Here is a 23933-nt window from a genome sequence, read left to right as displayed (position 1 = left end):
TTTTGTTTAAAATATTAAGTTACATTACTGTTACATAGTCTATAATTTACTATTTATGTTGTAAGATATTTGGTTTTGTTACAATGTATAATTTTTTTTTAAATGAGGTTTTAAAAAGCTGTGAGATGAAGATTTATTAAGTCATATAACAAGCATATTGATTATTTTTCCCCATCTTTCTGTCTTGGTCAAGAAATGGAAAAACTTTCCATTTTCAAAAACTATGAGCCAGGTGATCCAAACTGCAGGATTTATGTGAAGAATTTGTCAAAACAAGTTCAAGAAAAGGTGAGGAAGGATTTATGAAAATGTCTTTCTGTTTTTCTTTGTTTGCTGTCTTTCCTTACACACCCATTTTAATTTCAGGATCTCAAGTTTATTTTTGGAAGATATGTTGACTTTCAATCAGAAACTGAACGGATTATGTAAGTTATTTCAATTCTTGGTAAAATTAAACTGTGCACTAACTTTTACAGCAATAGTGAAAACTACAGTTGAAGTTGCAGTCATTTTGAGCCCCCTTTGTCTGCTTCTAATTTTGGGCGGAGAAAATCATTTTGGCCTGAAAATTTTAATTGTTAGGGGAGAGTAGAAATTTTTTGTTTGCAGTTAGCAAGTGGTGGAAACGTGTGTTTTGTGTTTTTTTAAGTTACAGTTCAGTACAAAATGCCCAGCTTAAGTATTTTATCTGGAAGTGGTGTACCTATTAACAGAATATTTTTTTACACCTACCGCATAACAGTGGGGAAGGACTGGGTAGGTTTTTTTTTTACTGCAACATTTATATTATACTCAGTATGCACACAACTTCCACCTACTGAGTGGAGTGGTACATCTGGGTCTAAAGACCCTGTACTGTGCCTTTTAGAACACAGACCCGAATTCCAGTTTCTGGTATCACTGGATTGGCCAAAGTGTACAGCATTGTAATGATTGAAGTCCTAGGTGCTTGTTCATCTGTTAAATGTTTGGTTGTATATGCGGTATTTGTTGTAGTAGTACAGCAACTTGCTGTCTTGCCTTCTAATGGTGATTTTTGACAAATTGCTAGTATATTTTTCCAGACAAACTTATCAGTGTCTCATGACATAACCCTGTCTGTACCAGAATGTAGGCATCGCTGCCACTTCCATTTGCTCCTCAACTTTCTGCATGTGACTTTTTATGCCGATTGTAAATTGTGGTGGTGAGGAGGTAAACCTTTCATCCCTTTCCCAATTTTATTTCTAGGTTTGATATACGTTTGATGAAAGAAGGTCGCATGAAAGGACAGGCTTTTATTGGTCTCCCTAATGAAAAATCTGCTACCAAAGCCTTAAAAGAAGTAAATGGATATGTTTTGTTTGAAAAGCCCATGGTGGTTGTATCCTTTTCTGAACATTTTCATTTTAGTGCCTTTTAAATTTAGGTCAGTTACTGAGATTCTTGCTTCCTATCTTACAAACTCAATGTATTTCATAAATAACTATAGAAAAGAATAGATATTTCTTATTAAAATTAAATGTAATTCACATTTGCTTCAGTGATAATTTAAAACTTTACAGGTTAGACTTTCATTCTGAGACAGAGTAAATGTGTATGAATAACTTTAAGATTTAAAATAAAATCACCACTTATGTCTTTGTCCTGCAAGCACTTATGCATGTGCTACCTCACTCACATAAGTAGCCCCACTGACTAAAGTTATGCAAGTGTGTAAGTGTTTGTTTGCAGAATAAGGGGCATTATGTGGAAGATTCTGACTCACTCTCAAACTCTTTACAAATCAACAAGCTGTTCCTTTCCAAAGTTTATATTCAGGTTAAAAAAAAAAAGTGATGTAACAAGTTTAAATTCAGAGGTGGGTTTTTTTAGTTAATATATGCCAATTAAATCATGGATCATACAGCAAATAATCCACTTTTTAACTGCATATAAGTGTTGTGGTGGTGAAGTAGTTCCATTTGATTTGAAGAAACGGTAAGTGTAGCTTCATGTGACTGGAGTAAGAGGTAAAGTTGGATTGAGTACATACATATTACGTATACGTTCAAAACATTCATTCTCCAAAGTTTTATTTACCTTCTAGTGAATTAGTATTTCTCTGCTCATTGATTCTGGCTTCCTGCTAACAATTATCACTTATACTTTGGACTTGTAGTCCTTAACAAAACCTTAGCAATTTGCACGATCTGCTAGACCAAAACAGGATTCCAAAGAAGAGAAAAGAAAAAGATAGAACAAATCTAAAGGTAAGTAGATTTAGTGAGAAAGGAAAGAGAACATTCAGACTGATTTAAAAAAAAAAAAAGTCAATTATTTGAGCACATAGTGGGGGTGGGGGAGAATTCCACAAAGGAAATCTATGAGGAAGCCAGTATGCAAGGAGGCTGTCAGTTTTGACTTATGTTAACATTTCACTTCTCCCTTTTAGAATCATAGAGCCTATATCCCAGTCCTCAAGTTGTAGTACTGATGTGTGTTGACATTCAGTCCTCAAACCAACAAAGAAAAGTGGGGGTGGGATGGGCGGGAGTTTTGAAGAAACTTGGCCATTGACCCTGCAGTTAAATTTAAGGGATTGTGGTACACAGGAGAGAGTAGGATGCTGCCAGTGTAACAGCTCAGGATCATACTCCGGCAGGGTATATGCCCCAGAAGCAATTACCGCTTCATTGCTATAACCCCATAAATAGTACTTTAGTTTCCTTGCTGGCATCTCCCAAGGAGTCTTTGCTTTGGTGACCCTATGTTTAATAGGTGGGATCTGTGCATCATTGCAGGTCTCTTTTAAGCCTTGTTTGTCTAGGAAATAGCATGGTGTTAGAAAATGTTTTAGCTAATGTGATGTTAAACAAGATTTGCCCTTTCTATGGACATGGACAGTTGTGATTAAAAATGTGTTTGCTTATTCTGGTTATCCCTAGGATCTCTGTCCACACTGCCAACAAAAGCATATTTAGCATCATGTTAGTTTGAAAAGATGTTCCTATTTCCTAGTATAGATGAGGTCTTAATTTGAGTGTATCTGAGAAAATATCTCCAAAAAGTGAAAATATCTCCAGAAAGTTCTTAAGTTTAAATTTGTTGTCTATTGATAATTGTTAGTTGAAATGAAATTAGCTTCAATGTTGCTGTTTCTGATGGAAAAATAACAGCACATTTTCTTAAAATTGTTTTGAGATGCTCAGCACTGCTGTCACTAATGAAGTATTTATTAAAATAGACATTTTATTGTAGATGTCTTGTGTCCGCTGGAGGCCATGCTATTTAACCTATATATTGCCTTCAGTGGTATTTCTAATGTTTTTGAATTGTTGATAAGACACCCTCTGAAACTTCCGGTTTGTGCAATATTGAGATGGTGTGTAGTCTACTTTTGAATAAGCTTTTTTTCCATTTGGCAAAGTTAGCTGTTTGATTTTATCAAATTAAAAACAAATGCTGTTCACAGGTATTTTCTTACATGGGTTGAAAAGAAACAAAGAAATAAAACTTGGTTAAATTATTCTAAAAGGGATAAAGGCACAAATAAGCTTTGTTTTGAGATCTGTTCCCTATTGTTTCTTTATTGAATTATTCCATTGTTTTAAGGTTATTTTATGTAGTGTGACAAGTGCAGAAAAAAACAAAAAAGATATTCTTTGAATGGATGTTGGCAACCATTAATTTTAAACACTGGAAAAAAAATGTACTATAATTGAATTCTAGTCTTCCCAATTTATTCCTTGTGTAAAAAAAAAAAAAAGTCACTAATCCAGTTTCTGACTACACTAACAAGTTTCAATTGGCATTCAGATTATATAAACAGAAAAGACTAGACCTTGGTTTGGTCGCTAATCATGTTTTTAACAGTCAATTCAGAGTTAGTACTTTGGAGTCAGCTGTCATACTTGCATGAGCTTTATTTACAATGTAAAAGGATTAGATTTGCAGTTAGCAAATTAAAAGTCTAATAAACTGAGTTAAAATCAAAACCTGCATTTAAACCCAGCCTTTTGTATCTAAGTATCATGGAATACATAACACTGTTGTGTGTACAATTGGCCACTACAGAACTCGGGCAAAGTGGCACAGTGGAGGGCTGAGTTTCATTAACTTTGAATTGTTTTGCTTTTGCTAAAGAATAACAAACATGAACCCTAATTTTATTTGAATATATTTTCTTCTGTCTTTGCCAAGAGCCAATATGACTTGAGGTACACTAGCTTTTGATGCAAAATAGTGGTTTCTATGATATGAAATCTGGAGATTCAGATTTATAAGTACATTTTGTAAATCAAGTAAAATAAAAATACTGTAAAATGTGAATTGTATACACAGCAAATGTAAATTGATACACCCATACTATTTAAGTGTCACTCTATATAGCACTTTATTAGTGTCAGATTTTATTAAACTGTGAAAATAGCTAAATTTATTGGACAGTAGTTATTCAAGTATTACTACTTTCTGCTTTATGAAGATACTGTAATGCACATGCCTTCCCAGAAGATGAAAAATATACAGTTTTGACTTTTCATTGACTGGAATTTCCCTTTCCCATCACTAACTAATGTTTTCATAAACAGTTAGGTGCACAGTTCTGATATAAATAAAATGCCAGCTATATGAGAGAGCATGGAAGAAGCTAATGTTGCAAAGGTTACTGGCTCCCGTGAGAGAGGTAGCCTAAAAGACTGCATTGGATGGAAGCATGATTTAAAAAAGAAAAAAAAAGCTGATGGAAAAACAGAACCTTATGTAAAATGCAGACCACTGAATGAATGGGACAGTAAATGCTGACATTTTCCTAATAGTTCCTCGATTTGTAAAGAGCCTCACTTGCTTATGGGAGTGGAGCTCTCACTAATTTGCAGATAAGGGATCAAAACAGCTATATTTTATTGAACAATCTTGTAATAGGTAGTAAAAAAGTTTTGTAAATGCAATACTGAGAATCAAGTAAAATTAAACCACATTCTGCTGTTCTTCTTTAGAAACATTCCTGCGTAAATACTGCAGTAATACTGTCATGCAGAGTGTATCCTTTCTTGTTGTATCCTTTTTTGTGCAATGTTTTCCATAGCACTCAAATACCTCAAAGTTCTCTTTTAGTGTAGGTGCGGGGAGGAATTTACTCTCTTTTTTTACAATTTTGTAAATCTCTGTTAAAATAAGTAAGATACTTAAATTATAAAGGGAACTTTTTCAGGGAGAAAGTTAGTGAATCAGGTCACTTATTTACTTAAAGCGACACCATGAATGTTTCTAGTCTCAAAATGTGACCTTTCCTCCCTGTTCCTTCTCTGAATTCATAAATTCTTTATTTTATGGGCCAGATCCTGAATTGATGTAAATTGGCCTTGTTCCATTGACTTCAGTGGAGCTATGCTGACTTATATCAGCTGAGGAGCTGGCCCTAGATACTCCTTTTTAAAAAATAGCAACACCACACTGTGTTAGAATGTTTCAGTTTTGATGGGGTGGTTATAAGCAGAAAACAATCCTTGACGTTGTCTTTTTAAGCAATACATTCATTTAATGACAGTTTGTGTCCCAGTTTATGGGACGCAACCTGTACTTAGTTTCTCTTATAACACTTTCCTTTTTTTAGAATAGAGAACAGAAAATCTAGCAATGTCTCATAATGAATTAATGAAGACTGAAGCTAAACTTTATTCATTGTTACCTTTGTTTCCCACTTTCTGGTAGTGTTTTGTGGCAACTAATCTATAATTTTCTTGGGGGTTTTGTATTACAGCATTCTGAGATTAACCTTACTTTTTTTAAATGTAATATAAACTAATACATGCTGTGTGTAGTAAGCCAAATTTAGCTGGCTCAGACATGATTCACTAATTTTCTGTATCTTACGATCTTTCAACTTTCCAGTTAAGCTTCTGACAACTGAACACAGTAATTTTTCCAGTCATTTATACTTTTAACATGCCTTTATAATGTTCCAGGTTCCTTTTGTGTTCCATCTCTTTCAAATGTTACCAAGCCATGGGAAGAAGCAATGTGATCAACAGGACTATTGAACAGTGCGTAGTAGCATTTCAAATGTTTTTAAAACAAGACTTAATTCTCTTCATTCTTAAAGGTTCCAAATGCTTTTAAACACATTGTAGCCTATCAGACAGATATATGAAAAATGTATATTAGTCGGCTTGTTAAGTCTCTAATAAATTATTCCTTTTCCCTTCACTTTGCGTTATACCTGCTTTTTTTTTTTTTTTTTTGAGATGAGGTGTTTACCTCTTACAGAAACACAATACTGAATTATTTTACATCTTTATGCCTCAGAGCTTTAATGTCAGAAGACACATTCATAGGTGCCAGGGTGAATGATGTTTTCTTCCTGCCTTGAGGATATTGATGTGCTCTCTGAAAGTAAAAATGGGCATAAGAATCAGTTTTAGTGTATCAGGAATTCTTGTTTTGCCTTGGAAACAGTACTGAACTAATGCCCTAGTATTGTGTTGGGGGCACAGTACCATCAGAGATTTTTTCATTCAAATGAACGTGAGTTGCTTCTGGTCATTCATTCTTGGATCGAGAATTACACTGGTATGACCAATGTCAACAAGGTAGGGACCTTTATCTACAAACACACATGAATAGTATCAAGTCCAAAGAGGCCCCAGTCCTGACTGAGGCCTGTGGACATTACCATAAGATAAATACCAAACAATAATTTTAAACACTGCTAAGCCAAGGGAACAATGTAGGCTAGCATTCTTACTCTCTCGTTGAAGCAGCAGTGCTATAAATCAATGCTTTAGGCCAGTGGTTCTCAAACTTTTTTTTTTTGTGTGTGGACCACTTGAAAATCGTTGAGGGTCTCAGTGAACCACTTCATGATCTTTCCAAATGTTGTTTGTACCGATAGCTAACTATTGTAAAGCACTTTGGATAAAAGCACTATATTAAAAAAAAAAACCCTTAATTAACGTTTTTTTATTCTACGAATAAAAGCACACAACTCATATTCTAATATCAGTATTCTTACCTTTCTAATGCGATGGATGTGCCCTCTCTCCCCCACACCGCTATAGCCACAGATCTGAGGCTGGGAAAGAGGGCCGTCTCTCCCCGGCAGCTGCAGCCCCGGAGCTGGGGAAAGTCTCCTCTTTCTCTGGCCGCTGCAGCCTTGCACATTCCAAATTTCCCCCAAGGCCACCACCTCATCTTACATAGCCACCACTACCTTCTCCAGGGTCAAGGCACCTAATTAGTGGAACTAGGCCTGCACGGCTCCACTAATTAGGTGCATGGCCCTTCATTCTCTTGTATGTGCTGCCCAGGCACACACCTTAGAGGGAACTATCCGTGGACCACCTGAATGGAACTCATGGACCACTGTTTGAGAACTTCTGCTTTAGGCTATCTGAAAGTATGAGACACTAATTTTCAGAACTGTAGCGAAGCCAAGCAGTTTTATATATTCTAAAATCCATGTGGGAAAGACTATGTAACTGTGCTTAATTGGCAGTGAAATACAAATATTTTGAGGAGCAATAAACCTTACCATCAAATCCAGAGCTAGTACTTTGTAAGGCAGGTGGAAGGGGGATATAGACCTCTCTTGTCCCCTCTCCAGTAGCAACAGGGGAAAGAAAGATCACTCTTAGTACTTACTCATTACTATTTAAACCTGTGCAATACATCTACATTCTTTCTTCAGGGAAACCTTGTTTTATCATTTAAAATACTTTCATATGAGTTCTTGAGTTTAAGAAACCCTACTTGTTATATTCTTTAATGCCGACATTATAGAGGTGTGTATGTGGGGAGGTTAAGATGACTTGCATCAAAACTTTTAACATTGCGTTAACACCTTAAACAGCACACCAGCCAAATAATCATAAGAGTGCTCTTTATTTTGAGTACAGCTTATGGAGATGGAACACTAGCACAAGCTGTGAACAGACATTTTAGAAAACTAACCTGTTGACATAAAAGAGCAGGGAGTTTTGATTTTTTTATAGTCTTATCAAATAATTCTTTAGTATAACTAAGATGACTAAAACTAAGACACACCCTCATGATGCTAAAAGGTGTTTTTTCCTGCTCACTAGCGTAAATAAAAAAGCTAGTTCTCGTATGTTGGTTTATGTCTGAAGTTTAGCAAGCAAACAAAATAATTTGTTAATTGAAGTTGGTTAGTTATACTGTCAAGTTAAAGCCACATCACAAGTTAAGTTACTCGATTTTGCTAAAGAAAAGCAGAATAACCTACAGGAACAAGTGTTCAGGTACCCATTATATCAACTTCCCAAACTAGCTTTGACTCATCATCCACACTTGAGAAGTAAGTGATGCACCTGCCATGCCTCCACAGTCCATGAGTAATGTCTCTCTCTTTCTGCCCTTTTTCACCAACCAACCAACCAACCCACTGAAGCCATGGTACTTCTGTTATGTCTAAGGTCTTTTAACACTTAAGCCTTGACTTCAAAAGCTTGCTAAATTACTAAATTGTGAGAGTAGCCATGCTACAAAAACAGCTCAGGTTACACAGAGTGATTTGATTAACAGCTCAGAGTTATAGCTGAAGACTGTAGCTTTGTCCCCACTGCATTATTATTAGCTCATGCTTCAGTAGTACTTAAGCATCTACCCACTGCCCATGTCAGACCATCTAGCTCGAATTTAAAGCACCAGATAACTCAAGCTAGAGATTTGTGTGTGTGTGTAGATTTGGGAGTTGGGTTAGAGGCAACTCTAGTTATACCTTGAGCTAACACTGCAGTGAAGACAAGCCATTAGAGAAAATTTTCTTTGCGTTTCTAGCCCATATGTTTATAAACAAAAGCTTAAGTTCTGCAGACACTGATGAGTACTCATCAGATGTACTGAAACAGAATCTGTAAATACCAGCTCAATCTTATCATACTTTCTAGTCTTGCCATATCCCCTCCCTACTTGGGAAAGAGTTTTTATCTCCCGTGTATGATTTTAAAAGGATTAAATGCCTTGAGCCTTAACACCTTTTAAATTATCCCTTTTTAGCAAGGCATGAGAGGATGTTTCCCAGACAGTGTGTAAATATAAAATGTAAAGTTTACTCACCTTTAGTAAGGAATGGCTTATAAAAATAACAAAGCTTAAATTACACTTAAATCTACTCAGTACAATGTACACCATTTAGATATAGTTACCTATCACTATTTTTCAAGCAGATGCCAGGCTATAACAGTAAAGCACTTGGCTAATTCTCAGAATAGATGTGCTTGAATAAAGTACTCCTGAAGGTTTCTATTAAGGTCTTCTAGCACAAAAGTCCTTGATGCATCATCAGGAACTTGGGACATCAGAAAGTACATTTTCTATACAGTGTAAATCTAAAGCTTGGCCAGATTCTTGGGAATGACTTGATCATTCTGTGCCACATTGAATCTGCCTGTAGAGCAAGTGTATCCAGTCCTCAGAAGGTCACTTGAACCCATGGTAAGTCTAATCATTTTCCTTGAAAAGAGAGCCTTGAAATTAATGCAAATGGATTGTTGTGGTTAAATGGAAAATGCATGCAGCTTGGCTGCACTTCTGCTGCAGGAGACTAGAGTTCTTAAAGAGCATTTGCACCCAAAATCAGTTTATTTTTGTGGTATATCCCAAAGAATCATCTAACTAAATGTCCCTTGAATTTAAAGCTAGCCTCATGTGAAGTGTATGCTGATAGCACGTGAGGAGGAAGAGACCTCCAGTAGCTACAGCAGATTTACTCTGTAAAGAATCAAAAAGAACACCTTCAACTTCCCATCCCACAGCTAGAGCTCACAAGAAAACACTGGCCACCTCTACTGCTGTGAGAAACAGCTGCCACTCACGGAGCCGCTTAGAGAAGATTCTGAGATACTGTTGGGTGTAGAGGTACTGAGGTGGAGGGTGGAAAGACTGAAGGGTTCGTCAGGGAAGATTACAGAATGGATTTGGGTGAGGACGGGTTAGGGAATGGGACTCTTTCCAGGGAATTGCTGATAGACAAAAAAATTGTAGCAGAGCCCCTTTTGCGAGGATATCGCTGTGGCTTTGGTGAATTTGTTCCTTCATTTTCATTTTAATGGTGGGAGTGGTGTATTTTCCCCCAAAGAATTTCAAGAAAGGGTGGGGTAAGTATTTTCACTACTAATAACACAAATAAATGTTTAGAAAGATGTATGGGATTCCTCTCTTCCCCCCCCCCCCCTTAAAAAAAATCCATTCCTGGTTTGGGGGAAGGGGGTTGGGTTTTTTTCCCCAGACACAACGTTTCTTTCAAGGAAACTTGTGGTGTGCCTTACCTCCCACTGTTTTGTTTTTTAAGTTCCTCTTTGAAGTAGTTTGTTACTAGTATTCTCATAGCAGCACACATTTAGCAAACAAATTGCTCAGGTAATGCTTAGGCTTTTTCCTCTTTGGTGGCACTCTTCTCAGTTTCTGAAACTGGATCCAGTTTGGGTTTGTGTGACAGTGCACAAATGTTTATCCTAGCCCTGGAGCTCTAGTAGTTTTCATCCTGAAGAAAACATTTCTCTACTCCAGCTGCAGTTATCTTAGTGATAGGATGAACTCCACTCTCGTATGGAGAAGACAGTGTGGCAAGAGTAAAATAGGCTGGTCTATGGAAGACAATATTGGTTGGTCCACCAGTACCACTTCCTGTCATACCTAGATATTCTTTGAAAGGGACTGAATTCCTTAATGAGTTGTCCTGGCATCCTTAGTCTGTCTAACTGACAGGATCACAATACAAAGCAGAATGTAGTCAGGCTACTGAACAGATGAAGTATAAAGCAACAAACGCAGTTTACAATGTTTTAAAATCTCTCTGCTGTATTCCCTGGCACACATATTGCTTCTACATGTTCTGCCAAACAGCCAAAATCTGACAGAATAAAACATTATTCCAGATTCCTAAGGAATCAATAAGATGGAAGCAAGATGGTGATACATAACAAGAAACAAAACAAATCCCCATTGATCCCTTTTTCAAATCTCAAGAATCGAGACAGGGCCCATTGCTCAGCAAATGGTTTGAACTTGAAAACAAAGTTATTTTTTAAAAAAAATTCACATGTGCCTTTGATTTATTGTGGTGTTTAAAAACAACCAAACAAACGTACCTCCTAAACAAAATACATGTTAAATAGTTTTTAAACAAAACTGAATTGTTAAATCAATAGCCCAAATAGACCATTAGAGGGCAGCATTCAGAGACTTATGATTACTAACAGTAGTTTCAAGAAGCAGTCCTGGCAGGCATCGGAGGAATGGATTCTATCTACTGCTCCTTTATAGACAGAAAGGTCTGCCTTTCAATGATCGACTTAGTCATATGATATTGCCATCAGTCTACTTCATACTGCAGAATGCTGAGATCGTTGTAATACAGCAGGAAAACTACTGAAAATGCCATCAATCAGTCAAAAATGTATGTCTTCAGATCTGCTTTGTATTTATTTTAGTGAAATAGTATTATAATGAATTTGCTCATTTCTTGTATTTACAGGAAAAGACCTACACAGGGCTATGGTTGATAAAACTTCCTAACAAGAACTTTTATTTAGAGAGACCTTTATTTAAGGAGACAGGTAATAGTCAGTTGAGAGCAATTCTAAGAAGAACCAACAGATTGCATGGGATTTAAATTACTTCCCTCTGAGGCAATCAATGATTTTTTGATATGCTCATCAGAGATAACAAGCCTGATTGTAATCTCACACTTGAATGCAACTGAGTTAGTCCTTGTCTGTACAATTGAGTTACACCTCTATAAAACTCGTGTGAGAAAACAATCAGGCCCAATAGATGGATTCTGAGAATAAAGTGGTATCAACTGGTGTCCACTGTGCCAAAGGGATCAAACAAAAGCGGGACTACAGTATGATATAAAAGCTTTGAAGAAGTCTTAGTTTTATGCTATATTCTAGTTCATTAAACCACACCTAGATAAGTTAATCATCAAAGAAGCACAACACATCGTAGTGATTCCTCTTCCAAACTGAGAAAGAATCTATAATTGCATCCCTAACTGCTTTTCTTCTTCGAGTTCTTGCTCATGTCAATTCCATTCTAGGTGTGTGGGTACCCACGTGCACAGTTGTCAGAGACTTTTGCCTTGGTGGTATCAGTAGGGTCAGCTGTGGCACCCCTTGGAGAGCCACCCTCATGAGTCGGTATATTAGGCGCTGCCCGCCCTCCGCCCTCTCAGTTCCTTGTTACTGCCGGTGACGATTGGTTGGAGCACCTTGTCTTGCAGATCGCAAGAGCATTAGCAGTTCTTTACAATCTTTGTTATCTTCTTTGTGCACAGTTTGTAGGTACTTAGTTAGCCATTCAGTTAAGTGTTAAGTTAGTTGGTAGTTAGTCTTGGCTGGGACTTCGTCCTAGATCGAAGCATGCCTTGCTGTCCGAGCTTCAAACCATGTTCGTCAAGCAGCAGGCTGATGCCTATCAGTGACCTCTACGACTGCTGCTTGAAGTGTTTGGGGGAGTCCCATAGGAAGAACAAGTGTCAAATCTGTAAAAACTTTCGACCTAGAACCCAAAAGGAGCAGGATATCCATTTGAGGGTCCTCCTCATGGAGGCTGTGCTTCATCCTGCATCGGAGCTCTCCCACTCGGGCTGGGGCAGAGAGTTGGGGTGCAGGAATGTGAGGATGCTGGCTGGGGGTGAGGGCTCTGGGGTTGGGCCAGGGATGAGGGGTTTGGGGTGCAGGAGCGTTCTCTGGGGCTACAGTCAGCAGAGAGGACTCCCTGCAGCCCTTTCTCCCCCTCCCCCCGCAGCAACTGGGCTGGGGGAGAGGCACCTCTCCCTGCCGTGGCAGCTCCAGGGCTGGGACTGCAGGATATACACTCTTCCCCTGGGTACTTGTTGGGACACATGATGGCCTGCACTTGCGTGGTCCAGCATATGCTGCTCCGCCTCAGGCCCTTGCAGGTGTTGCTGGCGTCGGTCTACGTCCCCAACAGACACAGCCTGGACTGGGTGATCTGGATTCCGAACTGCATACTGTTGTCACTCAGCTGGTGGCAGGATCCTACATTAGTGTTGGCAGGAGTCCCCTTTGCGACTACTTCCCCGTCGGTGACACTCGTCTCCAATGCATTGCATCTGGGGTGGGGGAGTCCACCCCGGGCAATCTCAGCACACAAGGTTATTGATCCAGTCACGATCGATCCCTCCATATCAACGTCAGAGAGCTCAGACTTTTTCGCCTGACCAGTCAAGCCTTCCTACCTCACATGTAAACAAAGCGGCCCAATTACTAATGGACAACACAGCAACTATGTTTTATATCAACAAGCAAGACAGCGCCAGATTGTCTTTCCTTTGCCAGGAAGCCCTCAGGTTCTGGGAACTGCAGCACGACCTTCATCTCGTGACCACTCACCTCCCTGGGGTCAAGAACACTTTGGCAGATTGCCTCAGCAGGACCTTCTCATCTCGCCACGAGTGGTCCCTCCATCTGGAAGGGATCAGATTCATCTTCCGTAAATGGGGAACTCCCCAGGTGGACCTGTTTGTGTCCAGACAGAACAGGAAATGCCATGTTTTCTGCTCGATTTGAGGGATCGACAGGAGCTCCCTGTCAGATGCTTTTCTGCTGCCATGGTCGGGAGCTCTGTTTTACGCCTACCTCCCCCCCGCCCTGTTAGGGAAAAAGGGTTCCCCTCCCGTCTAGGGTTAGGAGGGTAGCCTTCCCTGGACTTCTGTATTAGCCAAACAAAACACAGAGTCTTGGCTCTTTGATAAAGTGAGGCACTTTATTGCTAGCAAATACGACAGCTGAAGGGCTCACCAATTCCTTTTCAGAGGAAAATGGTGAAGCCCCGAACAAAGAACAGGGATGAGCTTTTATAGCTTGGTTCAACATACATTGTGATATCTCTTCCAGTTCGAACCGGTTAACCCAGTCTGTTTGAAGTTCTGGGGTAGGTACGAGCATGGAGGCTTATCTGTATAAGGAATTCTCTTCCCAAAAGCAGGGAGTGCAGGTTACACACAGTTCACATTCTTTCTATCCATAAACAAAGTAGAAAGGACAGATAAGCATAGAAAAAAGACAACAGCGTAGCTTTACATGATTATAGGGTCGTTTTCTGGGTTTTTTTCCCTATCAGCCCCACTTCCGTTAATTCAGAGTTCTCATGAAGATCAAGCAGGACAGGGTGAAGGTGATCTTCATAGCACTGGCTTGGCCGTGCCAGCACTGGTTAAGCACACTGCTGGACGTCTCGGTGGCCGCTCTGTTATGACTGCTGCTCCAACAGGACCTGCTGTCAAAAAACCATGGCAGTCTGGAGACCTGGAGACACTGCAACTGACTGTTTGGCTGCCACATGGTTGAATGTTTTGGAGCGGCAGTGTCCAGCATGTCCTGTTGGGCAGTAGAAAGCCCTCCACCAAAGCAACCTACCTTGCCAAATGGAAGCGGTTCGCCTGCTGAATGTCGCATAAAGGCATTCAGCCCAAGCAAGCGTCGCTGCAGTTAATCCTGGACTACCTTCTGCATCTCAAGCTCCAAGGCCTGTCCCTTCATCTATCAAGGTCCATTTGGAAGTTATCTCGGCCTTCCATTCTCCCCTCGAGGGTAGGTCAGTTTTGGCCCAGGACATGAAGGTCAGTTTCCTCATGGGCCTCAAGCACCTTTACCCGCACATCAAGGACCCTGTTCCTCCGCGGGACCTGAATCTGGTGCTGTTGTGGCTCCTGAGTCCCCACTTCAAGTCTCTTGCTTCCTGATCTCTCCATCACCTGTCCTGGAAGATCATGTTCCTGGTCGCAATAACATCTACCCACTGGGTCTCCGAGATTAGGGCACTCACCTCAGAACTGCCCTATATGGTCTTTTACAAAGACGCAGTCCAGATGAGGCAACACCCAGCCTTCCTGCCCAAGGTGGCCTCTCAGTTTCATACAAGCCAGGATATTTTCTTACCTGTCTTTTTTTCAAAGCCGTGTATGTCAGAGGTGTAGCATAGGCTGAATTCCCTAGACATCAGGTGGGCACTAGCCTTCTGCATTGAAAGAACAAAGCCATTCTGCAAAACAACGCAGCCGACAGAATGAAAGGTCGCCCAGTGTCTGCTCAAAGAATTTCTTCTTGGATCACCACCAGCATTCTCTATTGCTATGATCACGCGAAGGTGCAACCCCCGGCGATTGTAACTGCCCACTCGACCAGGGTGCAGGCCTCTTTGGCAGCCTTTCTGGCCCAAATGCCTATCCAGGACATCAGTAGGGCGGCCACCTAGTCATCTGTCCATACGTTAACGTCCCACTATGCACTTATCCAGGAGGCCCTGGACGATGCTAGCTTCGGTAGAGCAGTACTGCAAGCCGCCAAACGGTGAATTCCCAGCCCACCTCCGAGGATACTGCTTGTGAGTCACCTAGAATGGAATCAACATGAGCAAGCACTTGAAGAACAACAGTTACCTGTCTTTTGTAACTGTTCTGTGAGATGTGTTGCTCATGTCCATTCCATTACCTGCCCTCCTACCCATCTGTCAGAGGTGCCAACAGGAAGGAACTGTGAGGGTGTAACGTCGGTGACGCCTAATATACGGACGCATAAGTGCGGCACTCAACATGGTACCATAGCTGACCCTACTGATACCAATAAGGCAAAAGTCTCCAAGTGCGCACGTGGATGCGCACATACCTAGAATAGAATGGACATGAGTAACACATCTCGAAGAACAACAGTTGCAAAAGGTAGGTAACCGTTTTTTCTTTGTTACTCAAAGTGGTATTCTATTAAATACTAGGGTCGCTTGTTTTAATCCAAGACAGATGACAATTGCATTCTTAGATTTGCTCTGAATTGAAGGGGGAGAGTGCCTACCTAGCACTATTTAAAGCTTGGAAATTTACATACTGAATTACAACAGCTTTCTACAATTAAATGCAAAAACTAAGTTAAGAAGGAAGTTTGGAATGCCAATTTTATGTTTCCAGAGCATCTGTAACTCTCTTAGGCCTTGTCTACACTACAGGGGAAATTCGATCTAAGCTATGCAATATGAGTTCTGTGAATAGCATAATTCAAATGGATGTAACTTAGACCTACTTACCTCTGGATCCACACTACGCGATATCAGTGGGAGATGCTCTCCTGTCGACTCCCCCTACTCGATCTGGTGGAGTGCAGGAGTCAACGAGAGAGTGATCTGCGGTCGATTTAGCAGGACTTCACTAGACCCGCTAAATTGACCGCCGATGTATCGAACATCAATCCCCCAGTAAGTGTAGACAAGTGTAGACTATATAGTATTTTGCTGCCTTCTATTTTTTTTGTTTTGTTTTTGTTTGCATACACATTGTTTCAAAGTAATTACTTTGTAGGAACCACAACTTTGAATTTGTGTATATCAGACAATAAGAAAATGTCAGTTGAGTGTTTGAGCATATTTGAATAAGCAGGTGATACCTTGTATGTGAGTGAGGTACCATGGGCTGCTAACCTAGTTCAGCATCTGTTTCCCCACACACACTTTTGTTTGTTTATTTTAAGGCTGACTGGATTTTCACTAACTCTGTTGGTGTTTTCAGGGGAGTGAATAGGAGGCTTGTTCCCCTAACTTGTCACCTGTGGGAAATTGACTAGCGCTCTCTAGAGATTTCAGGAAGAAGTCGATGAGATTGTTCAGAGGGTCAGCCCTGGGCCTGCTCCTCCATGCTGTAGCAGCAGGATGTATGTGCTCCTCTGTGTAGTATTCTGCTCTTTGAATACTGAAAACACACTGTGACGCAGACTCTAGGATCCTGTGAGGTGAGAGGATCCCAGAGCTCAGGCTGCAACCCAAGCACAAACATCTACACTACAATTAAACAGCCCTTTTTCCTGAGCCTGAGTCAGCTTGCATGGGCCAGCTTCCAGTCTAGTTGCAGTGTGTAGATATGTAGTCAGGGTGCACTGAAGGATTTCACAATCACCATCATTAATTGATCTGGCTTTACTGCAAGCTAATCTTCCACCTCATCTCAAAGAACTAGAAAACCTGTGCAATGGATCCTCCTTTCAAACATTAACTGAACTGGGTGAAAATAAGATCAAAGTTTATATTCAGCTTGCTATTTCATATGGTCTTATTCATTTTACCGATATGATTACTCACTTTACGATGGACAAAAACATGTAACTGTTCTCTTGGAGTTAGGACAGTATAACCAATCATTGTCACAGCCAGCACACACACACACATTAAATAGCCAGTCAATGCTTTAACCTCACTCTTGATTGCTAGGATTGCATGTACATGTGCAACTCACAGTTATGGTGTGAATGTAATGACAAACTTAACTTTAAAATCAGATTGCATTGTATCTGATTGTAGAATTGCCTGGCTTTTCTAGCAGTGATGTTTCAGACAAAGTGTGATTCACGTGGCCAGGAAAGAAAAAGATTCCAAATGCCATAATTCTGCCAATCATGTAAACTGCTTCTGTCCTCTCCAGAGAAAATCAAAGGTTCAGTGACTTGATCACAGGTTCTCCCTCTTTGGTACATACAGTCTCCTCCAATCAGGGAACAGAAACAATACTATGTGGTCAAGCAGTCCTAGCACACAATGATGAATCTACAAACCACAGTTCATATACAATTCCTAGGCTGAAACTTGTTCATAAACTACCCAACAGTTAGCCCATTTTTCTGCTTATAAACTGATTTTCATGCTAAATTTGTCAAGTGATTCATTCAAAATAGCTCAGTTCCCAATTATGATTGTGAATTACAATAACAGCTGATGGCAACAGGATCTGGCAGCAGAAGCTGCGCTATATAAACTGGCACACTTTGCAGTTGAACAAGTTCCAAAGAGTACAACTACACAGAAAGGGTGAGGTAGTTCTGCCTCACTTGTATTTTATTCAAGCAAAGGGAGGGTTGTTATGTAGATGACATTTTTTCTTGCCATTTTAGATAGACCCTTTCCTATTCTGCTAATTTGTTTGATGTCTGTAACATGATGTGGTTCTCAGCAGCATTTTCCAACCAGCGTTGTTTACAAGTGAAGGCTGTGTGACTGGGGCTGCAGAAATCCTGAAGACTAAGTCTTCCCAAAAAACACATGCTGCACTGAGCTGAGTGTAAAAGAGCCTGTCCTGTTTTTCAACCTTCATTGTGGACCCCCTCCACATTGGACTTCCCTTTCAAACATCACCAGAGCTGAACAAAAGTCAAGTCAATGTTTATTTTTATCTTGCTACTTCAGATGTGAACCTTAGGGCTGGTCTACACTGGCAAGTTTCTGAGCAGTAAAGCCACTTTTTGCACTCAAACTGCAGACGGGTACATACTGCCAAGCCACTTCGTGAGCAGAAACTCCTCAATTGCAGCACCGCAAAAAAAAAAAACACCTCGAGGAGAGTCGTCAGGCTGTTTGCGCAGAGGCTCCAGTGCTCTATTGCCAGTGTAGACACTTGATTGCTTTCTGTGCTGTAATTGGCCTCCGGAGCTGTCCCATAATGCCTCGAGTGACCGCTCTGCTCGTTGTTTTGAACTTGGCTGCCCTGGAGACATACGCCCCTCCACTTTCAAAGCGCCATTTCTGACAGCCGTTGTGTGCTGTGCTGATCTGCTCCGGGACACAAAGCAAACCATTAATGTGGAATGCTCGTGCTGTTGAACACAGAGGCAGGTGTCTGTGTGTGAGAGAGAGATTGCTGTGCAGAGAGCCTGGGGAGGGAGGCAGGGGCTGATGTCAGGGTTTCCCCCTCCCCCGCCTCAGGACTGGTTGCTTCCTGCCATTGTCTGAACTTACAAGACAGCATGCTCTCTCTCATACACACACTCTCTCTCTCGCTCTCTTTTCGCCCACCCCCACTTCAGCTGAAAAGCAGCTGGCAATGTATTAGGATGCCCATGGAAGATGGGATTGAGAAAACTGAATCATGTGATGCTGTGCCTGCCCCGTGAGGCATTGCAAAGCCTTCCCAAAGCACCCTGTGGCCAGTTGCACAGTGGGATAGCTACCACAATGTGCTGCTGTCTTTGCCATTGCAAGAGCTGCTAATGTGGATGCGCTTCAGCGTCACAAGGAGCACAGTGTGGACAGGCAACAGCACTTTAATTCCAGCATTTTAATAAAAGTGGTATAACTTGTGGTGCAGAAACTTGCCAGTGTAGACATATCCTTAGTTCCTTTCTCTGCCCTCCTCTAGCCCAATACTCAGTCCTGAATGTATATGTTGACTTCCTTCATAAAGAACAGCTATTCAGCTTCTTTTCTCCGAATTTTTAGGTCTTGAATCAAAGGGCTTGGCTACACTTGTGAGTTAGAAGGCATTAAAGGAGCTCCGGGCACCCTAGCTCACTACCCGTCCACACTGGCAAGGCACGTAGAGCACCCGGACTCCGCGGCTAGAGCACTTCTGCTACTCCACCTTGGAGAGTGGAATAATGCTTGATGCACCCCCACTGGAGCACCGCAGCGCCAGGGTGGACGCCCTGGTCTGTTAGTGCACTCTGATTGGCCTCCAGAAGTGTCCCACAATGCCTGTTCTAGCCACTCTGGTCATCACATTTTGAACTCTACTGCCCTGTCCTCAAGTGACCAACCTTCAGACCCGCCCTTTAAATTCTCTGGGAATTTTGAAAATCCCCTTCCTGTTTGCTCAGCCAGGCATGGAGTGCTCTCAGCGAATCTTTCCAGGTGATCATGCCTCCACACGCCAGGCAATCCCCAGTATGGACCAATGGTGAGGTGCTGGACCTCATCAGTGTTTGGGGGGAGGAAGCTGTCAGGTCCCAGCTGCACTCCAGCCATAGGAATTATGGTACCTTTGGGCAGATATCAAGAGACATGATGGAAAGGGGCCATGACTGGGACGCTCTGCAGTGCAGGTTTAAAGTGAAGAAGCTGCAAAATGTCTACCACAAAGCCCACGAGGCAAACCACTGCTCTGATGCTGCCTCTGCGACCTGCCGTTTCTACAAAGAGCTGGATGCGATACTTTGGGGGTGACCCCACCTCCACTCCGAATACCACCATAGACACTTCAGAGCCCAGTGCAACAAGGCAGAAGGAGAAGAAGGAGGAGCGAAGCAGGAGCGAGGGTGCTGAGGCAGAGGAAGACACCCCGGAATCCCTAGATGCATACAGCCAGGAGCTGTTCTTAAGCCAGGAGGAAGGTAGCCAGTTGCAGCAGCCAGTGCTTGGGGAAGGACAAACACCAGAGGAGGTTCCCGGTAAGCGGCTTTTATTTTGGGAAGGAAGTTATTCGGTGCGAGCTCTTGGGGAGAGAAGGATTAGGGCTGCATGCATGCGTAGATGCGGAATAGGGTGTTGATGTGCTTTCTCACATTGCAGTAATCAGCCTCAGTGATTTCTTCAAAGGTCTCATCCAGAAGTTTAGCAATGTGCTTGTGCAGGTTTCTTGGGAGAGCTACTGTGGTCCTTGTCCCAGTTGGGTAACATGTCCACGCCACTGTGCCGTGATGGGTGGGGGGGACCATTGCTGCACACGGGCAAGCAGCATATGGGCGCAGGTGGAAGCCGTATTATAGTAGAAGACCCTCCCTTGCTTCCCAGGTCACCCTCAGCAGCGAGAGATCTTCCAGGACAAACTGCTGTGGAAAATGTGGGGACAGTGCTCAGTATAGGGGCCCCCTGCCACCATTGGCTCTCCCCAAGACACAGAAACCCAGAGGACAGTACAGCCATGAAACAATCAGTCACGCTTGACCCTGTGCTTATTCACCATTTTGGGGCTCCTGTGGGTTATGTGTGCTCGCTTTGGGACGGGCAAATTATGCTATTGTGTAGACTGTGCTTGCCCTTAAATACAGGGGAATCATTGTTCTGTCTGGTGTGAATAATGCTGCCTCTGTTAAGTGTTGCATTTTGCCTTTACAGATGCAACCTTGAGATCTCAGTTGTCCATGTTATCACCAGCCAAAAGACTCCAAAGATACAGAAAGAGGCCACGTAGAAGCAAGGAAGACATTTTGCATGAAGTAATGCAGCATTCAAGTAATGAAAATCAGAAAGTGCAGGAATGGCAGGACAGTGAAAGGAGGATCCGCCAGCAGACTGAGGAGTGCTGGCACAAAAGCACTGTGCTCCGGCAGTAAAGCACGGATCAGCTGATAAGCATATGGAGCGCCAAGCGGACTCTATCCCCATCTCCATGCAGTATAGCCATCCTGAAGTGAAGCACTCATTACACAGCATTCCAGACAGGAAGTCTGAGTATGAGAACAGGACATACGCAAATCAGTGATTGTACCGTTCCTCACCCTACCCCCTTGCCCTTTCTATTTCCCAAGCAGTTGTGTTTCTTTTTAATAAATGAATTTTCTTTTCAATGAATAGATTTTTTTGGCTTTGAAAACATTCTTTATTATTGCATAAAGTAAAAGATGCCTTATCCCAGGAAAGAAACAGGCACTGCAAGTCATTGTAGCAAATACAGATTCCTACTAACATTTGAACCACTGCACTTCACTCCCGTGCAGGGCACCAGACATTACTGGTGGTTTTCAGCCTCAAATTGCTCCCTCAAGGCATCCCTAATCCTTGCAGCTCCGCGCTGTGCCCCTCTACTAGTCATGCTCTCTGGCTGTTCAAATTCAGCCTCCAGGTCTTGAACCTCCGAGTTCCATGCCTGAGTGAATTGTTCACCCTTCCCTTCACAAATGTTATGGAGGGTACAGCATGCGGATATAACCGCAGGGATGCTGTCGTCGGCCAGGTCCAGCTTCCCATACAGAAAGTGCCAACGATGCTTTAATTGGCCAAAAGCACACTCCGCAGACATTCTGCACTGGCTCAGCCTGTTGTTGAACTGCTGTTATACCAATAAAATAAAAAACAGCAGGATCTTATTAAAGGGAATAAGAAAAATGCCACATTTATTGTGAATACAGAAAGAATCATAGTAAGCAGTTAGTTATAGCTATAACATTCCATTTAATTTCATATTTATTCACACACACACACACGTTCTGCAAGGTTGTTATCATAGTTACCAGCCTTAGAGTTGCTCATGCCAAGCCACTAGCCAGGTGGCCTGGACACGAGGAGAGAGCAGGGCCTTGTCAGATGCACATCTGGTGCTCCTGGAAGTTGGTTTGCAGAAACAGACCCCGAAGTTCTCAGTTTCTAGACTCCATTTTTATAGGTATTTCTTCCTATGCCAGTCTTTGGGAATTGCTTCATCATGCTGTTGCTGAATCAATCAGCAGATGGCACATTCCTGACGGCTCTGTGCTGCCAGATGTTATCTTGTTCTTCGGCTCTCCCTTCTTGAGGCTGTTGGGTAGATTCCAGTCTGCCCTCTGGGGTCATCTAGTTGTCTTCATTCTGCGCATTCTTCAACCGATCTATACTGAACTCCTAGGCTGGCACCTCCCTGATTATTCATTTATTATCCACACCAAGCATCCATCCACATACATCCTCTATCTTTATTTTAATCACAATTGTTAACAAAGCGAGATAAATACAACAAGAGGGCTGGGAGTCTCTGTGTGTTGTTTCTGTTGTTACAAAGTATCGCTTTGAGTCTCTCTCTGTGTGAGTAGTTGTTACAACATACTGCTTTGAGAACAGACTCTGTCTTAGGATGTACTAACACAATTAGCAGCTTGCAAGTTTCATACAGGGAGGGGAGAAACAGTAAAACCAAGAGACCAAAAACCAAGAGACCTTTTAATTAGTAATACCCTGGAATTTAAACTATGGGGAGTCAAACTCATGTGTGATTTTAATACAGAACTTCTTTAATATGATCCAACACCGCTCCTTGCTGCTGTCAAGGCTCCCTGTGGAGGGTTTCATGAGCCACGGCATTAAAGGGTAAGCAGGGTCTCCAAGGATCACAATTGGCATTTTGACTTCCCCTTTGGTGATCTTCTGGTCTGGGAAAAAAGTTCTGGCTTGCAGCTTCCTGAACAGTCCGGTGTTCCAAAAGATGCATGCGTCATGCAACTTTCCAGGCCAGCCTGTGTTAATGTCAATGAAACGCCCACAGTGATCCACAAGCGCCTTGAGAACCATAGAGAAATACCCCTTCCGATTAATGTACTCGGAGGCTAGGTGGGCTGGTGCCAGAATTGGAATATGTGTGCCATCTATCTCCCCTCTGCAGTTAGGGAAACCCATTTTTGCAAAGCCATCCACAATGTCATGCATGTTACCCAGAGACACGGTTCTTCTGAGCAGGATGCGATTAATGACCCTGCAAACTTGCATCAACACGATTCCAACTGTCGACTTTCCCACTCCAAACTGGTTAGCAACCGATCGGTAGCTGTCTGGAGTTGCCAGCTTCCAGATTGCAATAGCCACCCACTTCTCCACTGTCAGACCAACTCTCAATCTCTTGTCCTTGCGCCGCAGGGTGGGGGCAAGCTCCTCATACAGTCTCATGAAAGTGGCTTTTCTCATCTGAAAGTTCTGCAGCCACTGCTCGTCATCCCAGACTTGCATGATGATGTGATCCCACCACTCAGTGCTTGTTTCCCGAGCCCAAAAGCAGCATGTCCGTGAATGCCACAAGCAAACTCGTGTCATATGCATTACTCAAGTCGATATCGCTGGAGCCCTCACTGTCACTTTGGATGATAAGGAATAACTCAACTGCCAAATGTGACGTGCTGACGACACTCGTCAGCACATTCCTCAGCAGTTTGGGCTCCATTCCCACAGTCCGAAAGGGAAGACAGAGTGCGCAGTACAAAAAACGTTGAAAGATGGCGCCAAATGTGGACGGAAGCACAGGGATTGTTGGGATGTGAACCGATGCATCACGGGGCGTTGGGACAGGACCCAGAATGCCCCGCACCCCCTGCCCTCTTCCCACAAGCCACAGCGCCAGAATGGGAAGAGGTGCTCTGTGGGATAGCTGCCCATAATGCACTGCTCCCAGTGCTGCTGCAAGTGCCGCAAACATGGCCACACCAGTGCGCTTGCAGCTGTCAGTGTGGACGGACTGCAGCGCTTTCCCTATTGTGCTCTCCAAAGGCCGGTTTAAT

The 23933-nt window shown here is 42.2% G+C and overlaps 1 protein-coding gene across 6 annotated transcripts in view; it reads left to right on the top strand.

The window, feature by feature from the left end:
• The window catches only part of RNPC3 (RNA binding region (RNP1, RRM) containing 3), a 38247-nt gene extending 16980 nt beyond the window's left edge, over positions 1–21267 (top strand). Inside the window, exons 11-18 of one of the 6 annotated variants that reach the window (XR_013346944.1) lie at positions 194–288; positions 367–425; positions 1231–1363; positions 2159–2231; positions 5928–6005; positions 17939–18132; positions 19198–20144; positions 20812–21267. Coding sequence is in view for 2 of the 6 variants with exons in the window: in XM_077825241.1 (XP_077681367.1) it covers positions 194–288; positions 367–425; positions 1231–1363; positions 2159–2218 (347 nt within the window). In the remaining 4 variants the exon portion in view is untranslated. Of the gene's footprint in view, positions 1–193; positions 289–366; positions 426–1230; positions 1364–2158; positions 2232–4958; positions 6169–17935; positions 18133–19197; positions 20145–20811 lie in introns of those variants that run through there. The other 5 variants (XR_013346942.1, XR_013346943.1, XR_013346941.1 and 2 more) reach the window with 5 other exon arrangements.
• The last annotated feature ends 2666 nt before the right edge of the window (positions 21268–23933 follow it).

The sequence above is a fragment of the Eretmochelys imbricata genome, chromosome 8, assembly GCF_965152235.1.
Source record: "Eretmochelys imbricata isolate rEreImb1 chromosome 8, rEreImb1.hap1, whole genome shotgun sequence".
Classification (NCBI taxonomy): Eukaryota; Metazoa; Chordata; order Testudines; family Cheloniidae; genus Eretmochelys; species Eretmochelys imbricata.
Note: the sequence above shows the minus strand (reverse complement) of the source record. Positions and strands in the feature narration are given on the sequence as shown.